This window comes from Coturnix japonica, chromosome 11 (genome assembly GCF_054131305.1).
Source record: "Coturnix japonica strain WE chromosome 11, WE-NBRP24, whole genome shotgun sequence".
NCBI lineage: Eukaryota > Metazoa > Chordata > Aves > Galliformes > Phasianidae > Coturnix > Coturnix japonica.
This window is the reverse complement of record NC_140673.1, coordinates 27,609,524-27,631,635: the sequence shown is the minus strand read 5'-3', so window position 1 is coordinate 27,631,635 and position 22,112 is coordinate 27,609,524. Positions and strand designations below refer to the sequence as shown.

General features: G+C 42.8%; 2 protein-coding genes and 1 long non-coding RNA gene across 5 annotated transcripts in view; 1 reads left to right on the top strand and 2 right to left on the bottom strand.

Moving 5' to 3' along the window:
- Positions 1-11,509: 11,509 nt before the first annotated feature.
- Positions 11,510-17,342, bottom strand: LEPROT (leptin receptor overlapping transcript). The gene is made up of 4 exons (XM_085512403.1): positions 17,260-17,342; positions 16,996-17,071; positions 15,918-16,104; positions 11,510-14,701 (listed from the first exon to the last, which is right to left on the bottom strand). The coding sequence occupies exons 1-4, from the start codon at positions 17,273-17,275 to the stop codon at positions 14,585-14,587; spliced, it is 396 nt and encodes a 131-aa protein (XP_085368529.1). The 5' UTR covers positions 17,276-17,342; the 3' UTR covers positions 11,510-14,584.
- A 550-nt stretch (positions 17,343-17,892) lies between these two features.
- Positions 17,893-22,112, top strand: part of LOC146759088 (uncharacterized) — a 28,955-nt gene continuing 24,735 nt past the window's right edge. The window contains exon 1 of the long non-coding RNA XR_014933059.1: positions 17,893-18,138. This is a non-coding gene — a long non-coding RNA (uncharacterized LOC146759088). The remainder of the gene's footprint in view (positions 18,139-22,112) is intronic.
- The window catches only part of DNAJC6 (DnaJ heat shock protein family (Hsp40) member C6), a 37,135-nt gene continuing 33,168 nt past the window's right edge, over positions 18,146-22,112 (bottom strand). For all 3 annotated transcript variants that reach the window (XM_015870812.3, XM_015870811.3, XM_015870810.3), the window contains 2 exons: positions 20,729-20,905; positions 18,146-20,399 (listed from right to left, as the gene is read on the bottom strand). In XM_015870812.3, coding sequence (XP_015726298.1) covers positions 20,298-20,399; positions 20,729-20,905 — 279 coding nt within the window. In that variant the 3' untranslated portion in view covers positions 18,146-20,297. The remainder of the gene's footprint in view (positions 20,400-20,728; positions 20,906-22,112) is intronic.

The following is a 22,112-nucleotide window of genomic DNA, read 5'->3' as shown; positions in this document are numbered from 1 at the left end:
TGGCTATTGCCACCTTCTATGGAAGCTTTTGAGGCAAGAAAATAGCGACAGAGGATGAAGTAATTCAGTGAGTCATATAGACAGAAATTATACAAAGCTGGAAAGTGTCTGAGGATAATAAATACTTTGGGAATTATTAATGAGAGGAGTCTTAAAAAGCTTGATTCATACACAACAAATTGCCCACTTCCACATCACGCTCTTCTTCCACACGTTAATAATTCAAACCAACAGACAAAGCAGGTTTCTAGATTTTTGTTTTCTGGGGCTTTTAAGCTTTTGTGTTACTTCTGTTAACTACCTCCCAGTGTATGAGGTACGTCCTGAAGCAACAATACAAAGAATACTAAAACTGCTTACAGATTACAGCCATCCTTGTGGGAGAAATGCCATCTTCTGGAGGCATCAGTGCACCAATAGCAGCATGGAGACAGAGCCAAGTCTACAATGCACTGCATGGTCAGGAGACAAGAGGCAGAAGGTACAAAGTGAAATAAGACAGGGCTCAGAACTGATAGAAATGAAAGCATCAAACTTATGGGGTGTAAGCTCAGCTTGCAGCCTCCCTCTGCCCTGTCCCAAACTGTAGCAGCCTTACAGCCTCCCAGCAATCAGTCAATCAGTCCTCAACACACCACCAGCAGCATAACCACAAAGCAGTCCCTGTCCAACACAGGCTGCTGATTGCATAGCAAGGATTGCATAGCAAGGACACACACTTGCTCATCTTCCAGACAAACAACTAACATGAGTTTTTGCTGGTAAACAAAAGGAAGATTTCAAAATGGAAAAAGTGAGCACAACGAGCAGAATACATCCTTGATATTCATGAGGCATGGTTCTTAGTTTATGCAAGACGGTAATTAGCTCATAGTCAAAGCACACAATGCAAATTGGATAGAGCAGCACTGAGGTCCCAGGGGACAGTGAGCTCTGATGTCGGCCTGGCCAGCATCGAGTGAGGAGCAGTGGCTGCAGCAGCTCTGAGAGTGGGAAGAGCAGAGCAGCACTGAGCACAGCAGCTTCACAAGGGACTGTGCTCTGCTGTGCAGCTCCACCAGGAGGGAGGAATACATTATAGTTCATACCATACTCTTTATTTGTTGTACAGCTGCAAAGCTGTTGGGGGAGGCAGAAGGGAAAGCCTATAGGAAATTCACGAGGTGGAAACTTTCACCCTTTTGAGAGGAAAGGCTGCACGTGAGGTCTCAGGTAATTAGTGCCATCACCATTAGCAAAGCCTGTTTCCTGAGTGCCAAATTGCAATTTAGCTACAAGAAAACGCTCAATGCATTCAGGAGGAAAATCGCAGCAAAAAACCAAAAGTTCAGCCAAAAAAGATGTTCTTTCAAGGGTCTGCAGTTTAGTTTATATTCTTACAAGTTCTATGGGTATGATATATCAATTCACTGGGCTCTTAAATAAAAACACGAGTTACTATAGTAACATTTACATCATAGGTTGTACTTACGCTGCCTCTGAGATACAGAAAACCAATCTGCTGTGTGAACCATTGCACTTCACTTCTGCAATATTTTAAAGGACAAACCTGTTTTCTAATGAATTGGCTTCTTTTCCCTAATCACTGCACTTCTCAAATTATAAATTACAATGTATTGGATCTAGTTTTCCTTTTAATGACTAAGGCCTGCGTGTGGGAACACGAAACCTGGTTGCAGGGGGAGTAAGGAGGATGCGTGTAGAAAGGAAAGTGCAAAATGGGGACAATAAGACACATCTTGCTTTTCTAGTCCTTCTGCTACTCATTTTCCTCGTACAGGAATCACAGTACAACAATGGATTATTATTTAGGGGGGACTAAAAGCTTTCACCTCTGTAGCTTTTATTATAGCCTGTCAGCCAGCAAAGCAACACAACGCGTTCTGAGCACTGCTGTCCTTCCCAGTATTTTCCCAGCTTCTTACCAGTTGACTCATTAGCACGTCCAGGTGCTTCTGTATCCCTGCTATGTTTGCACCACCAGTCTACTTCACTCCAAGTTACTGTGAGTAATCAGAAGACACAGAAGACGGATGACCCAGCTTTGTTTTGGAGGATGCCCTTCTATAGGGGAATGCTCCTAAGCTGGCACTGCCTTGATTTAGTGCTGGAAGACCTGTTATGCTCTCCAGGAGGCCTTATTGTGACCAGATTAACCCTATTGCATGGTTAAAATCTGTTCCAACTCTAGAGGAGCAATTTATATAGTAAGGAAAACATGGCCCTCCTTGGCAGATGAGGAGGAAAAGAACCAAGGACAAGGCCAGAAGAGGGATCTGTAGCTGCATCATGGTTCATATCATACAGTCAGGGACAAAGGCACTATCAGGTTACCACCAAAGCCTCCTCTCTCATCTCTCCCTGTGACAGGGAATATAGAAACAAGCCCTCCACATGCTCCTAGGTGTTCATTTCCCTGCTGAACCCTTTGTCTTCCAGCAGTTACCTGGACGTCAGCTTACAGACGGAGTGGGATTTAATGCATGTTTCCTAATTACAGCATCAGAATGAGATCCTTTATTATTTCACTCCTTTGCAAAGATGTGCTTGAAACACTCAGTAGGGAAATGCATTCCCAACAAATGACTCCTTAAAGAAAGCTGTTGTGGAGAGGGAGGGAAAACACATTAAAAAAATAAAGAATGGATGAAAATACAGCATAGCAGAGTAAAAAAATCCTTGGTCCATTAGCCAGGGTTCTTGACCCAATACAAACATTCTCAGATCATGCACTTACCTAATTGGAGCAAGCAAGTGGAAAACACAGACAGCAGAGGATAACAGAGTACAGGTAAGCAGTGCTATCAGCTGACAGAGCTGGGAGACCCCTCCAGTGGGTCAGTTTGATTTTCCCTTCCATTCTTCTCCCTGATGTACGAACTCAGTTCTGACTGTAGTGAGAATGAGAGCAAACAGAACTGCGCCACAGCCCAAACACTGCTTGTCACACAGAGTTAGTCTTTGCTGATGCTACAGCTAGGCAAAACCAGAATCTGCTTTGGTTCAGAAGAGGAGCTTTGTGTGGTCTATTATCACTGCAATCCCTGCCAGGATGAGAGTGCTGCTCGACTTCATTTCACTGACAAGAAGGTAAACACCACTACATCTTCATGTGCAAAGGAGAAAGAAATCTGTCTCCAGAAGAGCATTATAAAACCTGGCACTGGTCTGAGTTGAATGTGTCATCTAGCACAGAGGCTTTGAATTCACAAAATGTGAGACAGATAAATGGTGAAGAAGAGGGGAGGAAAAAGGGGATATTCTGCAAAATACCCTGGGGAAACAAACAAATACAGAGGCCTTTTAGCAACACAAACATGCCTGGCCCTGGTAAAAGGTTAGCATTGTAACATGCATTGAATGCAACAGTGGTCTAACATAAACTGGGGCTCCTTTTGTGTTTTTGGCAGTGGAAGAAGCATCGTACTTCAAATGTTTATGCATCAGTGATGAATTTCATGCCAGGAAAAAAAGAAACCCAATCTACTTCATGCCCACAATACGTGATAGTATATCACTGTTCTTTGCTGAAGGCAGGCAAAGCTGGACTATGGGTACAAGGATCCTCAGCCACCTCATCCTGCACTTCCAAATGGGAAAGCTTGTCCTAACGGGGGAAATGTCACATGTTACACATGCCATATAATTTCCCTGACTTCTTCCAGATGCATTATTCCTCTTGAAGGAAGGAAAGCACCATATGTCCACCCAGTGTAGATGAAAAGGCCTTTTTACAGCAGTACAAAAAAAGGGAGAAAAGCTGCAAAACAACCGATGTGCTTTGGCACATCTACCTGGCACAGAAATCAGGACATACCACTGAGAGCACTACCAGACCTTCAGTGAAGATCACCTCCACATCAAAGCATTCAAAGACTGAAAGATCTGAGAATCTTTTCATTTTTAAACTCTGTTTATGGTTAAAATTTCCTTTTCAATGTTCCTTGTAATCTAAGAGCCAATGCTTTCATAAACCACTTCTCATATTTTATTCTTTAAAAAAGCCATAAAACCACACAGGTAATTTCTCATCAAACCACTTCCTAAGCCATCAAGGCATATTTGATTAGCCTAATATCAGTCCATACTGTCCTAATCGCTCCCTGTAATGTAACACAGGAGTCCAAGGGAAGAACACCTCTGTATGAATTGACATTTAGGCAGAATTATTTTTAAAACAAAGAGGGAGGAAGAGATTAGCCTGGATGTTGAGTGCTCAGATGGACTGTCACACTGTGCAGTCACTGAAACAGTCCATTCCTCCAGGTGGAACCCATCTGCCTTGTACAGCCAGTACAATATTGAGTCAATGCCATGTAAATACAGTGATTAAAGCACCAGCTCCCTGGGGGCTCTGGGAACACATTCTACATGACTAGAATACACTATGCACAGAAAAGACTTAATTGCTATGTGTTTGGAATGGGTGCATCACTTCTGAGCGTCAGGGCCAAGAGTAAATTGAGCAGATCACAGCAGTTTGAACACTGCATGCGGTCGTGACGTGTCAGTAACACCCACTGCTGCTCATGGTTAAATACAGATAAAATCCTGGCAATAGCTGCAGATCGTTTTACGATGCCAAGATGAATATGCTCTTTTTTTTCAGGGCAGGGAGAACTCTGCTTCAGCACAGCAGCCAGTGCAACATGCTGTGGCAGCCCAATACAGTGGCCTGGATGTCACACACCACTTGGATCACACCTGGAAGCTGCAGTGAGTTGAATTCCTGTGCCTCAGAAGCACCATCCCACATTTGCTGCCCCAGCTTAGCAATAAGTTTTATTTCATGTGCTTCATCAAGTGACTATTAATTGATTTCATGGGGCTTTGTTGGCAGCTGCCCTTTACCAAATTAACGCAGCCTTAAAGTCTTCTACAGGGTGTTCATATTTGGATCCACTTCATAACTGAATCTCTACAAATGATACGCTTCTTTTTCCTAGCGTGTTGAAAATTGTGCCATTTGTCCCAAAGTAGCTGCAACAAAGGGAACTCCACAAATCAGATTTGATGTAACTACTGAGCAAAGCCATTGCACACTGTGTCCAGTTTTCAGCTACTAGCTTGCCAGTGCTGCTCTGAACCATATCCTCAGGCACTAATTCTAGGGGGAACTTGGCATCTAACCTTTGGGACCTGTGCTTTAGTCTCCAAAATCTGGCAGTACATCACCCACACTAGGATGTACTGTGGTCGAGACCTATTAGAGATCACATCTCACATGCATCCCAAACCAGATGTACTGGGTGGCTGAGACATAATGTTCAGCAGTGAAGTCATTTCTGTCTCAGTAACTTCTCAGAGCCAGATCTGACAATCTCAGAACATCAGGGACTATTCCAAGATGAGTAGCCAATAGTTTTGGAAGGAAATCAGAAGCACAGAATGGAAGAAAAAAAACATAAATAAAAGGAAAAAAGGAATGGGTGGACCCCTTTCCATGCTGATATATTGACATTCTGCATGATTTGCTTTCTAGGCAAATAATAATGGATGAGAAGGAAAGAGCAGCATGGGAAAATAGCGTGGGAAAAAAAGAAAAACAGTATCAAAACAGTGTGTAGTGGGAAGATAAGGGAAAGGGGGCTGGGAAGGGCCAGATATGGGAAGAGGAGGAACAATAAGCAGATGGATCCCACCAGGGCAGAAATGTGTATAGATAATCCTGGCACCGAGGAGGTGTGAATGAAGAGTATGGGATTCTGATAAGAGGGGAAGAGTAAAGAGGAAGGCAGAGCCACAACAAAAGCAGAGCACGATGTCCCCACAAAGGGGCTCATGCTGCCAGCAGGAGCAGTGCTAAGCCATCACACTTCAGGCTGGTGAGAGCTCTTCTGCCAGTGACAGAGGATTTTGTACATTTTGCCCTCCTTAGCAAAAATTGGAGCACTAGGAGGCAGGCGCCAAGCCAGCAGGCACTGAATCAGACAGCTGTTTCCTATTGTAAATCCAGGCTGCAATGCCATGTGGACCAGGCTCAGAGTACATGGATACATGGAGGCCTTGGGGAGAGAGACGATCTGTATAGCACATTTCATTCCCATAGGAAACATTGCCTCAGCCAGCATTACCTCCCTTTGCTTCTGCATGAGAACATATAGACTAAGCTCTGCTGATGCTGCTGGAGAAGATGAGAAGAATGGGCAGCAGTCAGCCCTCTTATGCTGGTTTCCACTGGGAAGGATCCACACAAATACTGGCAAATCTGAAAATCGGGATCACAAGGAATCAACATGAGTCCTTCCACACTGAGAAACAGAAACACTGAGCTGGGTGCAGACCAGACTGGGCTGTCCTTACAAAATTAAGTTAGAGCAAAAGAGGAGATCCAGCAGCAGAACACGTTCTGATCTTTCTCTGTCTGAACAGTCACAGTCCTTTGTTTTGCACATTAAAAGTACTCTGCTGTCTCCAAACATCAAGATTCTCCCTTGCTGATTAGGTGTTTTAACCAAAAGATCTCCACTTGACGCAAGTCAAATGCAGGTCTCATTTGATTATTCACTTCAGACAGGTTTTCCATTCAGAAAGGTCATATTTAATGCAGCATTGTTCTGTCACCCACTTGACTGTAGGACAGGCAAACGGCTGATGCCACAGCACACATGGCTCACTCCAGTCAGCACCAGCTGCCTTTCCCTCCTCTCAGCTCACTTCTTGTTTCCACCATTCCAATTTCTTTGTCGTTGGCTTAAAGAGAGAGAAAATAGGCTACTGAGCACAGTTACCAAAACTAACTTCAAAAGGGTTGGTTTGGGGTAGGAAGTTTGGATGTTTAGAAGAGAACAGAACAGCCTAAATCTAGTTCCTACGCTCCATCTCTGAGTGAAAACACAGCAACAACAAATGGCCAACTTCTGCAATTTAAAAGTTCTCAGAAAGCCGAGGAGATGCTACCAAGTTAATGTGATTACTGAAAGCACTGCAGGAAAACACATATTGGCTGACCTCATAACAAGTTTACCTACAGATTTCCTCATCACCTGCACATTACCAAAGAGATTTAGTGCCAAGAATACAATTAGCTTCACTGACTCCTAATACCTTACACTGTAACACAGCAGAGATGTACACAATAAAACAGCCGCACAGACGAATGATGGGTTTGCCCTCGATGGACTTACACAAAGCCTTTTACAAAGAGTCAGAAAGTTCAGGATTGACTTGTAAGTGATCCACACAAATCAGCTTTATGGTTATTTCTGTCTGTTGGTGTAATCACTCTTTGCTTTCTCCAAAGCCACCTAGAAGCTTCTGCTGTACCAGCTGAATGGGGATAGGACCAATGAAGTGCATTTCGATTGAGTGATTATTGGCCTTGTTCAGCAATACAGGATTTAGCTGATATTTTATCTGCTCAAAAAGGTACATTTCCTCAAGAGAATGTGCTGATTTCTCTGGAAATAAGAGCTCAGTCTCAAGGCTACCCATGCATCTGTTCTGTCTGGTTATACTGAATGTAAAAATTGGCTCTGGATGCCCACTGCACCCCAAGGGACCTCGTGGGGAATTAACTTTGTCCTTCTAACCAAGCCCTTTGGGTTCGTTAACACATTTGAAACTGACTAAAATAGCAATTCTGCACCTTAACACAAACCATTATGTGCAACTCTCAGACACTACTCATGCAAATTATAGTCACCCAAACTACCTCTGTGTTAAGGAAGTAGCCACCTCAGGCCACTTGTCTGCCTTGCTTTCTATCTTGTTAATACCACCAATAAATCAGTGTTTGTTGAGTATTTTTAGATGTGCCACTCACTTTTGGCTCAGCTGTGACTCCCAAGTTGACAACAGCTCAGTCTCACCAGAGCAGAGGAGCAAGAACAGGCTGTAATCGCTGGCTGTGGGAGTACAACATTCACTCTCATATTCCAGAGGGACTGGAAACGCCAACAATCTTTGGGAGGGTTGGTTTGGGTTGGTTTTGTTAGTTAATGAAACACATGGAGCAGGGCCCACATGTATGTCATGGTTGGATGAGGGATCTGGGGGCTTCTGAGCAACCCCAAGGGGTGGCATGAAGGCTGGAGCCAGGAGCTGGGACATCCAACCCCAAGGGGCAGGATGAAGGCTGGGGCCAGGACAGGATTCCAGCTCAGCCCTTTCAGAGCTAGGACGAGTTTGAACCACCTGAATCATAACTGAGGCTACTTGCTGAATCCTAATTAACTTTACACACTTAGGAGACCCTACAAGAAAGACTGTACGTTTTGAAATGGTTGTTTCTAATCAATCTGCCTTGCTATTTTAAAAGCCTTGCATACTAACGTGTTCTGCTCTGGATCTTGATTAAACACCAAAATATTTGGTAAGCACAATCCTCCTTAAAAAGATAGTAAATTATTTGAATAGAGGAAACAGCATGCTCTGGACTGCCTATAGGTATATTATTTGTATCATCTGATTCAAAAGTTACATTTATGCATGCATGGTACATGTTCTACATTGCCTAGTATTTTAAAATCAAACTAGGAGCAAAGTTCCCCTTCAAACTTTATTAAATGAGAAAGCATTTCATTATCACGTGCTTGTCTTAAAACATCCTGACCCCTCATCGCAAACTTCAGCATTTACACCATCAGAGAAAGCAGGACATCAAAGAAAGGCCAGTTGTGCAGAGTGACACGAGCTGAGTTAACTGAAAACAAGGACAAGCTGTGAAATCCTCTCCTGGAATAAAGTGCCGTCTGTTGAAACACAGACATATGGATTTCTGTACCAACATTACCCGTGTACACTGTGTAGTGCAGCCAGGAGCAACAGGATGGACAATCTATAGCAGAGAAGTGACTCATGAGCTCCCTTCAGCATCAAACAGCATCAGCCCTCTTGGATCACTGCTTCTCTGCCCCACTGACCCAAATAGCAAATTCCCACCAGCTTCAAAAAGGGAGGACTTGGGTCAGCAGCCATAAGTTACAGCTACTGCAGCTTTTGTTTATGTGTTGTGCAAAGGCTGTTTTTTTAGATGGAAAGCTGGTAACAAAGGCCCCTATTATATGGTGAAATGCCAGCCTCAGGCAGGAATTAAGTGAATAACAAAATCACAAGCCCAATTTAAATAGTCAAAACAAAGGGTAAGCGAAACATATACATGTCATGATCAACCCTCTCATTTCAAACACATGCTTTGTAGAGCATGATAAATACCATTTTAACTTCTCTCCAAATCCTCGAGCAAACAAACATCCAAGCATGGTGTCATTTATTCACGTCGATCGAGAAAATTAAAGCAACTCTGCCAGCATGCTGGAAAAAGCAGCTCAAAGCAAGTGGTACAAACAAATGCACAGACACGGATAGCCTCAGCTGACCTACTGCTCTGCAGACACCAACATCCGCCGTCACCTCCAGCTCTGCGTGAGCCTCAGCACTTACTAAGTAGCTCCTTATTCTCCACTATGAGGGCTGCTGTAAGCACTTACTCACAATTCTTCATTTTAATAATAGACAACAACGTTATAAGCAACCTTCCTATACATGAAGACTCTAAAGTGAGATTGTAACACGTTTGACTATGCACAATTATGTTAATTATACATAAAACACTGCAATAAACAAAGCCATAGTTGTAGTCTCACTATGCAAATAAACCTTCTCACCTAAGAGATAGGGTGGAGGGAGAGCACATCTCCAAAGAGACCCTCCAGGTATCAGAACTGCATGTACAGACCAGGACTGATCCCCTCGTGGCAGAGGAAGCAGGGAGCAACCAACCAGAGCTGTTAGAAAGAAGCAGCACCCACAATATTGGTCAGCATGTAGAACTCATTCAAGGAGAGCACTTGTTTCACAGCACCTCCAGCTGAACTCCTAGCCCTGGGACATACACAGCTGGAACCAGTTTGGAAAAGAACACCTGAGAGGCACAGCTAAAATAAACCTCACCATAAAGAGCAAAAGCAAAACAAGAAGGAAGGGATAAATAGAGGATAAATACCAGGCCAATGCAGAAAATGTTTCTCTAGGAGTGTCCATTGATCTTTAAAATTTAATCACAACTCTGCAGTTAATGCTTCCTTCCGTATTTTATCACGAGACTCTCCCCTGTAAAGCTCTCAATTACATTCCAGTCACGTATTTGCAGACACCACTTAAACAAATCAATTAGTTGTTAGTACCTGGTGTGCATCCAGCCTAATGAAATAGGTTTCTCATCCATTAACACAGAGCAGAGCAATGATGCAGTATCTTAAAAGCAGCATTAACAACTGAGATCAGAGTTAAAGAGATCATTTTAGAGCTTTACATAATTTTACATAGTTCAACAGAAATGGACTGCGTTACCAGGACAAGTTTGGTAAACTCCTGGGTGCTGATGAGCTTAGATTCACTTCGTGGAACTCAAGTCTGTTTAAGATTTTAGGAAGTTACCCAAAGACGTAACTCATTAGGAAGTTTGCAAGCTTATGGGGCTGAACTAAGTGTAAAATCAGTGCAAGATTCTTCTGCATTTCATTTATTCTTCTGCATCTTGTTTTAGGGGATTTCCTATCTAAGTTGACAAAGAACAGCTGTCTGAGAAGCTACAAAAACAAGGGTGGGAGAGGTAGGAAACTTGTTAAGCTATATCCTGTATCATAGTACTAGCAAATCCAAAAGTAGGCTAAATAAAGCTCTTCAGGAAGCAAGTCCCCTGGTTCAAAATCTAGTGCTGTAAGTTACTCTGTAAGTAGTGAATGAATTGGGTGAGGCAGCACAGAATAGCAGTACCAAGTATTTGTCTGCAAAACAGCACAAAGCCAGCAGCTAACTAATGCAAAGCACAAGCAAGCTCATCTTCTTGAAGGCTCAGATGCCAAAATTACTGCCAACAGAAAACATCAGCTTCTCAGATGCTACAGCTTACTCTTCCTGGTGGTGGGTGCTTTATCAAATTGGATTCAATTAACTAAGCAGGCTCATTTTCCCAAGCAGCGGTAGGATCAAGATCACACACTTAATATGGTTACCCACTGACCTAGGAAGAAAAGAGCTCTGATGTCCTCTGCATCCCTGCTTCCACCGGTGCTGATGAATGTGTCTAAATCCAGAGAGGAGGTTAAGTATGAGCTCACAGAATCACCACATACAGGAAACAAATAACAGTTTTCAAGCTAAGTGGTAAGATACTGACACGTCTGAACGTGACCTCTGCAATACATCCTAATGGAGGCCATAAAACTAAGTGGCCCTGTTGCAATTGGATCATGGCTTCTGAGATTTGTTCATAGAATGGCTCAGGATGAAAGGGAGTCTGGAGGTCATGTGGCTCAATGCCTCGCTTGACCAAGGCTGTACAGAGCTGGTTGCCCAGTATCACACCAGTCAGTTTCTAAATACCTCCAGTTCAGGAACACCAACAGCAAGAGGCATCCAAACAGCTCATTAGCAGCACTCGTAACAGCCACAGCACCATTCTGAAAGCATCAGAGGCACCGTTTCTGTGTCCTTCCAATTACAGGAGCGTTTTCTTTCTCGTCAGCTCTTGAAATTGAAGACAGACAAACTCTTGAGCATTGGGTATGTTTACTCAGTTTTATTAGACAATTCAAGAAGAAAAGCAGGATATGTTTTAATACTCCATCTCGAGAACCCAGCCAACACAGAAAAACATGAATAGTGTTTACAAAAGTTACAAAAACTGCACTGCAGAGTGAATTACAGAAAATGTGATTAATTGGCAAGGCAGGTTTATAGAAATGCAATAACAGTCTTTCAGGTGATTATGAAAATGGTATTTCCACGTTATATGCATATACAACATCAGCACAGTGTTGAAATTAAGGCACTTTGGATATTTAGTATTCCACCAAGGAATCAATTCCAGGGAAACCACAATAAAGCACTACTGATAGACAGTGACAGCATGCCCGATACTGGCCATCAGGGCACCAGGGTGGGGTGAATGAATGAAGCTCTTGGTAAAAACAAGCAAACAAAAACCCAAGTGCACTGAGAAGGTTTTTTGACCCTATTAAACACTGAACTCCTTCAAGCAAATTTGCTTCTAAAGAGGACACAGAAGAATTTCATTACTTAAACACCATTAAATATGATTTTTAATGCTAAACAGTTTAAAACAAACGTCCACAATGAAAATTGCACAAAGTTCACATTATTAGTGCACGCAGCTGCTGCAGAAGTCTTCACTTTCTTCCTTCAGCATCTCCCTGCTACAGCAACAGCCAAAGGAAACACGGGGCAATGGAAGAACCTTGCAAGGAGCAACGCCTCCTCAACACTACAACAAAATTCCGAGCCTTCCTTTTCACTTTGGATTGTCACATGTTTACTGCCTGCATCCCAACTGGATCCCAATCTTATCTGTCACACACGTGCTATTCACTAATAGATGGGAAACAGATTCTACAATGGCTGTTCTTCAAATTAAAAACTGATGGGAGCTTTTTTTCCTTACCCCACCTGTCTCAACAGCAAAACTTCAGTGGTAATTGAGTAGCTTTACAGACTTCTGCTGCAGCAAATTCTGAGGAGTGAAAATGTTCAGGAACCTAAAGCTGCCAGCACAAAGTACTTTAAACTGGAGTTAAATGGAATGTTTAACAAAGACTTCAGACACGTGCAGGATCAGGCACTTCAGCTGTATATCAGCGTTGTTTTACTTCACTAAATTGAATAAAAAACTTCATAGCTAAGGGGAACAAAGTGAATCTTTAAAAAAAAAACTAAAGCAGGACCTGTGTGGAAACTATGCTAACTCTCAATAACTCAGCTAATATTTAGAACAATAGCACTTTACATATCAGTCATAAATGGCAAATTTCACTTGAAGGCAGACAACCTGCTCACAACCAGCACCTTAATAAGCATGTTCCTGCTACGTCTGCAATGAAGCACCAGCATCCAGAAGAAAAGCTGCACTGCAACATAAATCTTCTTTGGCAGCAATGACATTGCAGATACACTTCAGTATCAGCCGCAATTACTCAGCATTACTCAACACTGAAGCGTCCACCTTATACACATCTGAAGTTTAAAACATGTAATTAGCAGTTTTCCATCTAATCAAATACTAGAATTATTTGCCAAGATACTCTACATCTCAACAATACTACATTATTTGGACCACAGAATGACTTTTGTACCCTTTCAGCAGGGCCCTGAGCATGAAAAAAAAAAGCAGAGTATGAGTGCTCACATAACATTCATTCATTTTTTAACTCTTGCTCTGCACAGCAACCCACAGGACACCATTCTGCAGTATATTAGGAATGAGAGATTGGACAACAGTGGAGTACTCTCATACAACCTAGTGGGCAAAAGGTTCTGTCTCAGTGAAGCTGCCACATCTTGCAGAGTCAGTTCTGTCACCTCCTTGCAGAGGGTCCCTCACAGCCATGCTGGGTCCCAGCAGTCAGCCATGAGCTAACGCAGATGATAAAACACGCATTTGCCCCCTGCTAACCTGAAGAACTCTCAATAATTAAACATGCCCTACACAGGAAATTGGTTTCTTACTTCATAAAATGGGAATCTCTCTGTCAGTTTCCTTAGGTAAGAATAAAACTAACACGTCTCTCCCTTTGCCCCTCTGCAGATTCCTGAAGTGTCCTCTAGAGTTTGGGTTGTGCCACGATGCGCTGTTATAAAATCACGTGCCTCTGTAAATCAAAGGCTTCAGCAAGTCAAAACAGTAATAAAGGTAACTTCTATAAGTGAGATTATGAGAATGTTCACTAGGATAATGCCATCATAAAAATATAGTGTTTTAATATAACAATCTTACAGCCAAGAAATAGCAGTTTGAATAAGGATGTTACCAAAGCAGTGAGAACGAAGTCCTGCCCAGCAGAACACTCACTTCCTTGCAATTCAGGCACTTCACACACAGGAATACAGAGCTGTATGCTGTATTGTGACTGTACGTGTCCCGAGAGTAATCTCTTCCTCTGTGAGCCTCCGTGAGAGAAGTAATGTCAACTCTGAGCATTAAAATACTAGATTATTCCCACAATACATTCAGTCATTAAATTGAAGAGTGGCAAAACCAGCATATCTTAGAGAGAAGAAAGAATGTGGATTCGAAATGAACACCATCAATTTTTAACCAGGGTTTTCTTCCTCTTTCATTAGGTAGTAAGAGTTGGCATACGCTATGTTTGGTTTTGTTATCAGAGAAAACAATTACAATTACTCAAGTGGAAAGCAAGTACTCATTGATCCTTAAACAGAGCAGAAAGGCAATCAAGGTAAGCAAGAGCAAGCAGGATAATCTTTATATTGATCTATTTTATGGTTTTTGGTGAGCAACATCTCAAGGATCAGTGAAACTCTGACTTGAGCAGCAGTTAATGCACATGTATTAAAAAACGAGTAAAAAACAGTTTATGTTTTTGCAAACTTATTTGTGGACAGATTTGCAATGGCAATCCCAACTTTTACTGATGTTAAGAGAGCTGTCACAGAGCTCTTTCCCCTTTGGCTGACACATTTTAAAAGAGCACGTTAGGATGTGATAATGTAAAACTGCGCACGTATGCACACACATCAGTACTAATGTATACACACAGACACACACATACAGCATATATGTGGTGACACACACTGAAAACGTTACCAGCATCAGAGCGAGGTCCTACCACTGCTCCCAGCTAAAGTCATCTCCTCTACCAAACACAAGAAAAAAGCCTAAAATAGTAAGGAAAATGACTGCATTGCCAGCCAGCACCAGACCACAGGCTCCCCATTTGATCTGAAATGCAAGGAAATGAAACAGTCAAAGAAGTTCTTTAACATTCGTTCAGGTCAGTTATTCATAAGCATCAGATAAACTAAATGAAATACTACAGAAAGGTGCTAAAAGCAAGAAGAAAAATAACAATAAGTTCTACACCTTACAGTACTAATTACTCAATTAGCAACTACTCATATAATACAAGACTTCAATAGCTGGGCTAATTGTTCTACATTTTAGAGCAAAATGATTACCTTGTCATAAAAGTCGCTATAAACAGACCTAAACCACAAAAGCCCACTGAGATTAGTGCTTTATTTTAAATACTACCTATAAAAATAAAAGATTGTCTTTCAAATAAATGCCAGTAACAAGCACAGAAAACACTACCTGGCCTTAATGGTAAACAACCTTCCGCAGCCCACCTAAGTTCACCCTAACAAGCATTTACTCTTAAGACACAGCGATGAATTAGAGTTCCCTCAAGTGGCCACTTCTGGTTCTGCCTATTATCAGATCCACAATAAACTCGATGTCTGGTTAATTGTGCGTCACAAATTAAATTAGAACTAAGCATATGAAGCTTAAGCAAAACAATAAGACCAAAAAGGGGGAAAACAAACATGAACAACAACAATAAAAGGACCAAAACATCTCATCGAGCAGTTTGGGAGACAGGACAAAGGAGCTTTTTGCCTTGGAAACAAAGGTGACAAAATCTCACCACTGAAGAGCAGCTCAGAAAGCAAAGAGAAAAGCAGCTAGCAGAAATTTCCTCAGATTTGAGGGGCCAAAGCACGAGCTTGGGAAATGCTTTGAAAGCCAAGAGGACAGTTCTGGAAGTTTGGCCTTTTTGCTGTTAATTGATAATACACTCCAGTCACCAAGTTTCCAGCATCCTAAATGGAGAAAGCAGACAAGTGCAAGAAGTGCTGCACAAGCTGATGACGGAGAAGGGTGTGAGATGGAGGAGGAGATAAATACCTTGCACTGGACCACAACAAAACTAGAAGCAAACTTTTTAGTCATGCAAGTTGCTTGTTTAGGTCAAAAAAGCAGCATTAAGCAAGTTTCCAGCAGTGATTATTTTCATCGGAATCTACAGATATCACAAGTAAAGGGAGGATTTACAAACAAAAGCAGCTCACCTGGCTCAGAAAGGAACAATTGCACGCTTAAAAGACTACACTCAATAACTGCCTCCTTATGGGAAGATCAAGCAGGCAGAACTTACCGCTTCGACCCGCGCGAGAATTATGGGGAAGCCAAAAGCAGAAACAACAATTCCAGTTGTGAAGAAATACGCCAGTTCCCTGCAGGCACTGCTGGCTGCATCACTGTCATCACTTACTCTTCTGGCAATGAAGTGGGGAATGGGGCAGATGAAGTAAAATATTAAGACAAACATAGGCCAGTAAACTCTGATGGGGAAAAAGAAAAGGAAACGTTATCAGTTTAGTTGAATTTTCTCAGTAGTCTTACTTTGTGCATTGAGAAGCGGATTGATTTAACCCTAAGCTTTCATCAGAAGGGTGTTCCCATGGCCTCACAGAGCAGGATCCATTCTCAGACACAACCAGATGATGTCTTTTACATTTGCAACACCTCACAGAATCACAGAATGACTCGGGTTGGAAGGGACCTCAAGGATCATGTAGTTCCAACCCCTCTGCGTAGCAGGGCCACCAAACATACACCTTTACTAGATCAGGTTGCCCAGGGCCCCGTCCAACCTGGTCTTGAACACCTCCAAGGACGGGGCATCCACAACCTCCCTGGGCAGCCTGTTCCAGGGCCTAACCACTCTCCTACAAACCTACAATCATCTGGGAGACATAAAGGGCACGGTTGGAACCAAAGGTTTTTTCCAAATGAGAGGAATGGCAGCCTATAAACACGGCAGCCCTGAAGGCACACCCTGCCACACGCATCTCTGCCAGCACTCCCTGCACTGAGCCACACTTTGAGCTGGAAGGGTCCCTGAAAGGCTCCCTGCTCCAATGCCCTCAGGATGAATATTGTCACCTACAGCTTGAGCTGGGTGCTTTTGAGAAGCAACAAACACCACAGCGCTGTGTCAGGGGGCAAGTAAAAAGCAAGAATTGTACGAGGTTAAGAACGACTGCTTAGCAAGCAGCCATTTGAGGAATTTATCATCTTGAGGGAGAGTAGCACTGATTTCAGCCATTTTTATGGGTGCTGGTTGAAAATAGCTTATTCAACCACAACACGTCGGGACAACAGCTGGACAGCAGGCACCAAGGGGAGCCCAGCAGGTTATGAGGCAGGATGGAGGCTGGGGACACGCTCACCCGTAGTACTCCAGGGCACAGCCCAGCATGAGGAACGTCAGCCCGATGGCTCCGCTGAAGGACAGCCCCACGAGCGCTGCAAAGCACAAGGCAGCCGGTCAGTCAGGCGATACCGGCCCACGCTCCCGCCCAGCCCCACTGAGGGAAGAGCAGGCCGCTGTGCCTCCGTGCAGGCAGGGAGCAGCTCAGACCGGCCGGCAGCGGCTCGGTGCGACCCCCAGCAGCCCCGAGCCGCCCATCGGGCGCTGTGGCAGCGCTCGGTACCTTTGATCCCCGCCATGTTTCCGGCCGGGCCGCAGCAGCTCCGCTCCTCAGCGCCCCAACGACGCCCAGCTGAGGTGGCAGCCAGAGACTTCCGGGTTTAAGCACACCCCTATAGAGCACGGGATCGGGTGCCTTAAAGGGGCCGCACCGCCACCGAGGCGTCGCTCCCCTTCATTTGTGCTAGGCCGCAGTGCAGCATACACACCTTTAGGGCTCCATCACATGAAGGTGAGGGTTTGAAACAACAGCCACAGCTCTGAAGCACGATTTATGTAAAGCCTTTGGGCCCCACATCCCCACAGGGGCTCCCTTGGTGCAGCTCCCTGCCTCAGCTGCCAGCTCTCACTCCATAGCTGCTCTGAAAAAGCAGCTGGAACATGGTAGTACCAGCTTACAGCCAACATATGCTGCTTTGGGGCCTACAATAAAGCACTTCATTAAAAACCAGCCAACCAACCAAAATGCAGAAGGAGCTGACTAACTAAATGTGCTTCTCTTGGGTTAAGGGTATTTATCTTAAGCAACAAACATTGCATCTTTTCCCATTGGAGCTTTTCTCAAAGTTAAACCCCAAGCTGTTCTTCCCACCTCCTGCAGGAAGAGGAGTTGGTTTCTCCATTTACCTTGTTTGCCACTGAGGAAAATCAAGGACATTCGTATCAAGTGGTTCTTGGTGACCTGTGTGGGTTATACCCACTCCCAGCCAGCCCTGAGCCACAGGAACAGAGAGATGTGAGTCACACACAGCAGGGAATGCAGAGAGAAAGGAGCCTCCACCCAATGCTAAGGGAAGCGTTGTTGTTTATCCAGCATTACAGAGAAACCTCCCTGACCTGTGCTGAAAACAAGGCAGAGTCCCCCCACGAGCACAAAACATCTGTGAGTGTTCATTTCAGCTTTTTAATGTATATACAAATGTTTTAGACCAGTCACAATTTCATTGAGTATATACTGTATTTACAAAAATTACAATAATTTAGTCAAACAGTAAACCTGAACATTGATAACCTCTGTCACTACCAGATATGACAAGATTTTTTTTGTTTTTTTTTTTTTTAGTTAACTATTTTGATATACATACTTCCTAATACTTTCATGCACCCATAAAAACATTAGGGATGAAGTAATCAAAGTTTAAGTGGGGTAGGGTTTCTTTGGGTAGATAAAGTTTAATGATGGATTTGCGTTTTGTGAATGTATGAGTATCCAGAGTTGTTTGCCATGACAAACCTGATACAAAGCTAACATAGTTTCCATTATTTAAAAAAAAAAGTACATTATAGTAATGAGATCCTTTTTATTATATAGGCATAGGTCACGATATCTACAAATGTGAATGAGAAACAATAAACCAACAAATCACAGGAACATGATTCACATTCCAGTTATCTCTTTAAATAAGACAAGCACATACTGGATCAAAACATTAATAAATAACATCCAGTTTGTTACTATTATCTTAAGGTCTTTTATATAAAAGGAGACCTATGTGTTGGTTTCACATTTTCAATTCATGGTAGTAAATAATGGACCAGTACAACAAAAGGATGAATTTATACAGAAAGCAATGTACTTTGACACTCTGTCTTTGCAGTAAGTTTTGCCACTTGAAAATTTAAGTGCAACGACAAGTGGATTGTCTTTAAAAACCACCAGCTTTAATGTCTCGCGTCAGATGGCAACCTGTTCCTCAAGCAGCAAATACAAATGATTTCCTGCTTGTCTTCTCAATACATCTGCCTTCCAAAGCTCAAATACGGATACAATTGTTGGTAGACAAACTTCAGTGATTCTACAAAAGGAGAAAGTTAGATTTGGGGTGAAGAGCGTAACTTGTTTTGAACTAGGAAAGATGCTTCGGCATCAGAGATATTTCATGACGATATTATTGCTTTGGTCCACAATAAACTTCTAAGACAATTAATTTGCACAATTTACCTCAAAAATCAGACCCGGCCCACAGCAGTCTGCATGACAGCTTGTACACCATGGTCTGAAAAATGAAGTTGCAATGGGTTGCATTTTGCCAGGAGCCTTTGCCAAGTGCTCTGGAGCTGATCAAGGCATACAGGTGATGCAGGTGGGCTGGATAAAGTTTTCTGAATCCTCGGGAGGAGAGCTGTTACCTATAGGTTAGGAAGTTCCTAAAAAATCGCAGTAGGGTTTTAGCTTATTGGTATTGTCTGCTGTTTGATGGCTTCAGACTACTGATGAGAACTTCATGGGAAATGCAGCACATGCTCATCCTTCTCTTGTACTAACATAGAACCATTCTTCCCCCCAGCTCACTATTCCCCCAGAATTGCTGTTTAACAAGCCATCGAGGTGCTGTTTAACATTAATTACTTGCTGTTTGCTTTAAAGACACTTACTCGATGATGCTGAGGAATTTTTTCCACACATTTCACTGCTGGACTGTGAGGTGAAGTACAGTATTAATGCATAAAGCAGCAGTAAGCTGCCACACTGATCTACCCAGGCTTCAGCTTTGTCTCTACTCAGGCATACTATGCTATATGAGCAACTAAGCAGCAAATGGTGACTGTTAGAAGTGTGCCTAAACCACGTCTGAGCACTTAAAGTTTGATGAAGTTTGATCCAAACCTAGGAAGAAAATACATTGAAATCTGGGCTTCACCACCAGTTACAGAACTCAAGTGAAGTGTTGCCATATCACATTTCACACACACAAAAGAAGTAGGAAATTCACTGGCTACACTGTGTCAGAGACAGAACAATCCCACCTTTTCCGTGTTCTCTCTCACCCGACTGGAATCCAAAGGGGAAAAAAAAAAGATACAAGGAACAGTAGCCCCATGGCTCTCAGATGACAAGCCAGATGGCTAGAGTTCCTTCTGAGCTCAGGATTCTTGAAACAAGCATAAGGAAACCTTTCTCTTGTTCTTCATGATAAGTATTAGGCTCTTCATTTTCTGAAACTTCTGAATTTCCAGCCAGAGTTTGGTTGATCTGTGACATTTGTGACAAGAGACTATACAAGCACTAGCACAGGTCTGTAGTGGAGACTGAGAAAGTACCTAATACAAGGGTTTCTGTCCTTGATTTTCAAATTCTGACCAGGCATCATTTAGCTCCATAAATATCATCTTTGCATATTGTTCGTATGGCTGCCCAGTAGCCTGGAACGAAAACAGAAACACGGGTATGACATCTATCAAGGGAGGCCACCATACACACCTCTGTATAGCTAGATTCTCAAACACATATTGTTCACTTTCCACAAATGGCTTTCAGATATTCTTTGATGAGAAAAAACACTATTTTTTTCAGTCAGTTTCGATGTGACAGAGCGAAGAGATGCAGCCCCATGAGGACCAAAAGCTTTAACCAAGGCTGGAAAGTTTCTACATGCTTGTTTGTACCAATACAACCACATTCAACACTTCATAATTAACCTTATTTTTGGGAACAGTGACAATTTGATCAATGTGAACTAGGAAAACCTTACCTTGTCAGGATGAACGACGAGCACTGCCCGTCGGTAGACCTTCTTCACTTGCTCTGGAGTTACAAGATCCGCCATGCTAACAGGTTTCCACTTGGTCTCCCCTGCCCATAGGACAGTATGCATTGTGGACAGCAGGGCTCTTATATTTCTCTCCTTTCCTTCAATCCACTCCAGGATCTGAGGAGAAAAATGTAAATCTCCATTTATGTCTTACATTAGATATTCCAGTTTCTGTATTTGAAAAGCAATGACTCCAAGGAACATCTCATATTTCTTTCCAAGCTTCGGAAGGGCTTTGGGAGATATTCATAGAAGATATTTGTCAGTCTGTACTTTGTCTTTAATTTTTATATCACCACTTGAAAGCTAAGACAGCCAGAGCCAAAAATACTGACTCGGGCCACTCCTAAGGACACTTTGAACAACCATTACATGGAACAGTCAAAAGATAAATGAAATGATTAACTGTGTGGCTCTTCAGAAAGCTTAATTGCATACCTAAAAATAAGCCTGACTGGAACTCTGCTGTGGAAGCATATCTTTAGAAGCCTTAGCTCTAGACATGCACAAAAGACTCATACAGAAGCTTAGCTTCAGCATAAATCCTTCTAATCTTTGAATCAGAAGCCTCAGTTCTCTCCATGAGCCTTTTTTTCTATTAGTAATGCAGCAGCCTAACAAAGCAGTAGGTATCCTACTTCCCTGGGTGATGTCCCCCTTAGTGGTGGCCATCTTTATAATTTCCTTACATGGAGTGGGACAGAATGCATTTCCTTCCCTCTATGACAGAGCTGTAGTTCAGCAATTTATTCAGGAGAGATGAGAGAATTCCAAAGTAGGTAAGATAAATGAGACAGAGGTTTAGTTCAATTAACGAGACAGAGTTTTAGTTCAATTAGCTGTGCCTGCTCACCAGAGCTGGAGTGACCTGGAATCCCAGGTCAGTAACACTGAGCAAGCCACTGTTGTTTTCTGGTTTAGGACAGAAATGTATCCTTGGAGTTTTAGTTGCATTCCAAAGGATGTTCTCATCTTCAGGAGAGGTGTGAAAATGCATTATATGAACAAACAGCAGGAAGCTCTCACCTTCTGCCCCAAGACAATCTCATTCTGGGGGCTAAGTCCCTCATTTGGTCAAAGCCTGGGTTTGGTTGAAGGGCAGATGGAGATGTTTGCTGCTCTCCTATCTGGCTTCTTTGTATGAAGCTACTTTGGAACATAGGGTGTTAAGTTGTTGTTTTTTACTTTATTGTTAGAAAACAAACTGTTCTTTTTCCAAGTGGTATCTCTCATTTTGATGACCTAGTGGATTTTTTTCCAGGTGTTCTCCAACACCTGCAGCCCCTGACTTGGTTTTTCTGGTCACACTTACTCATTCCTATCT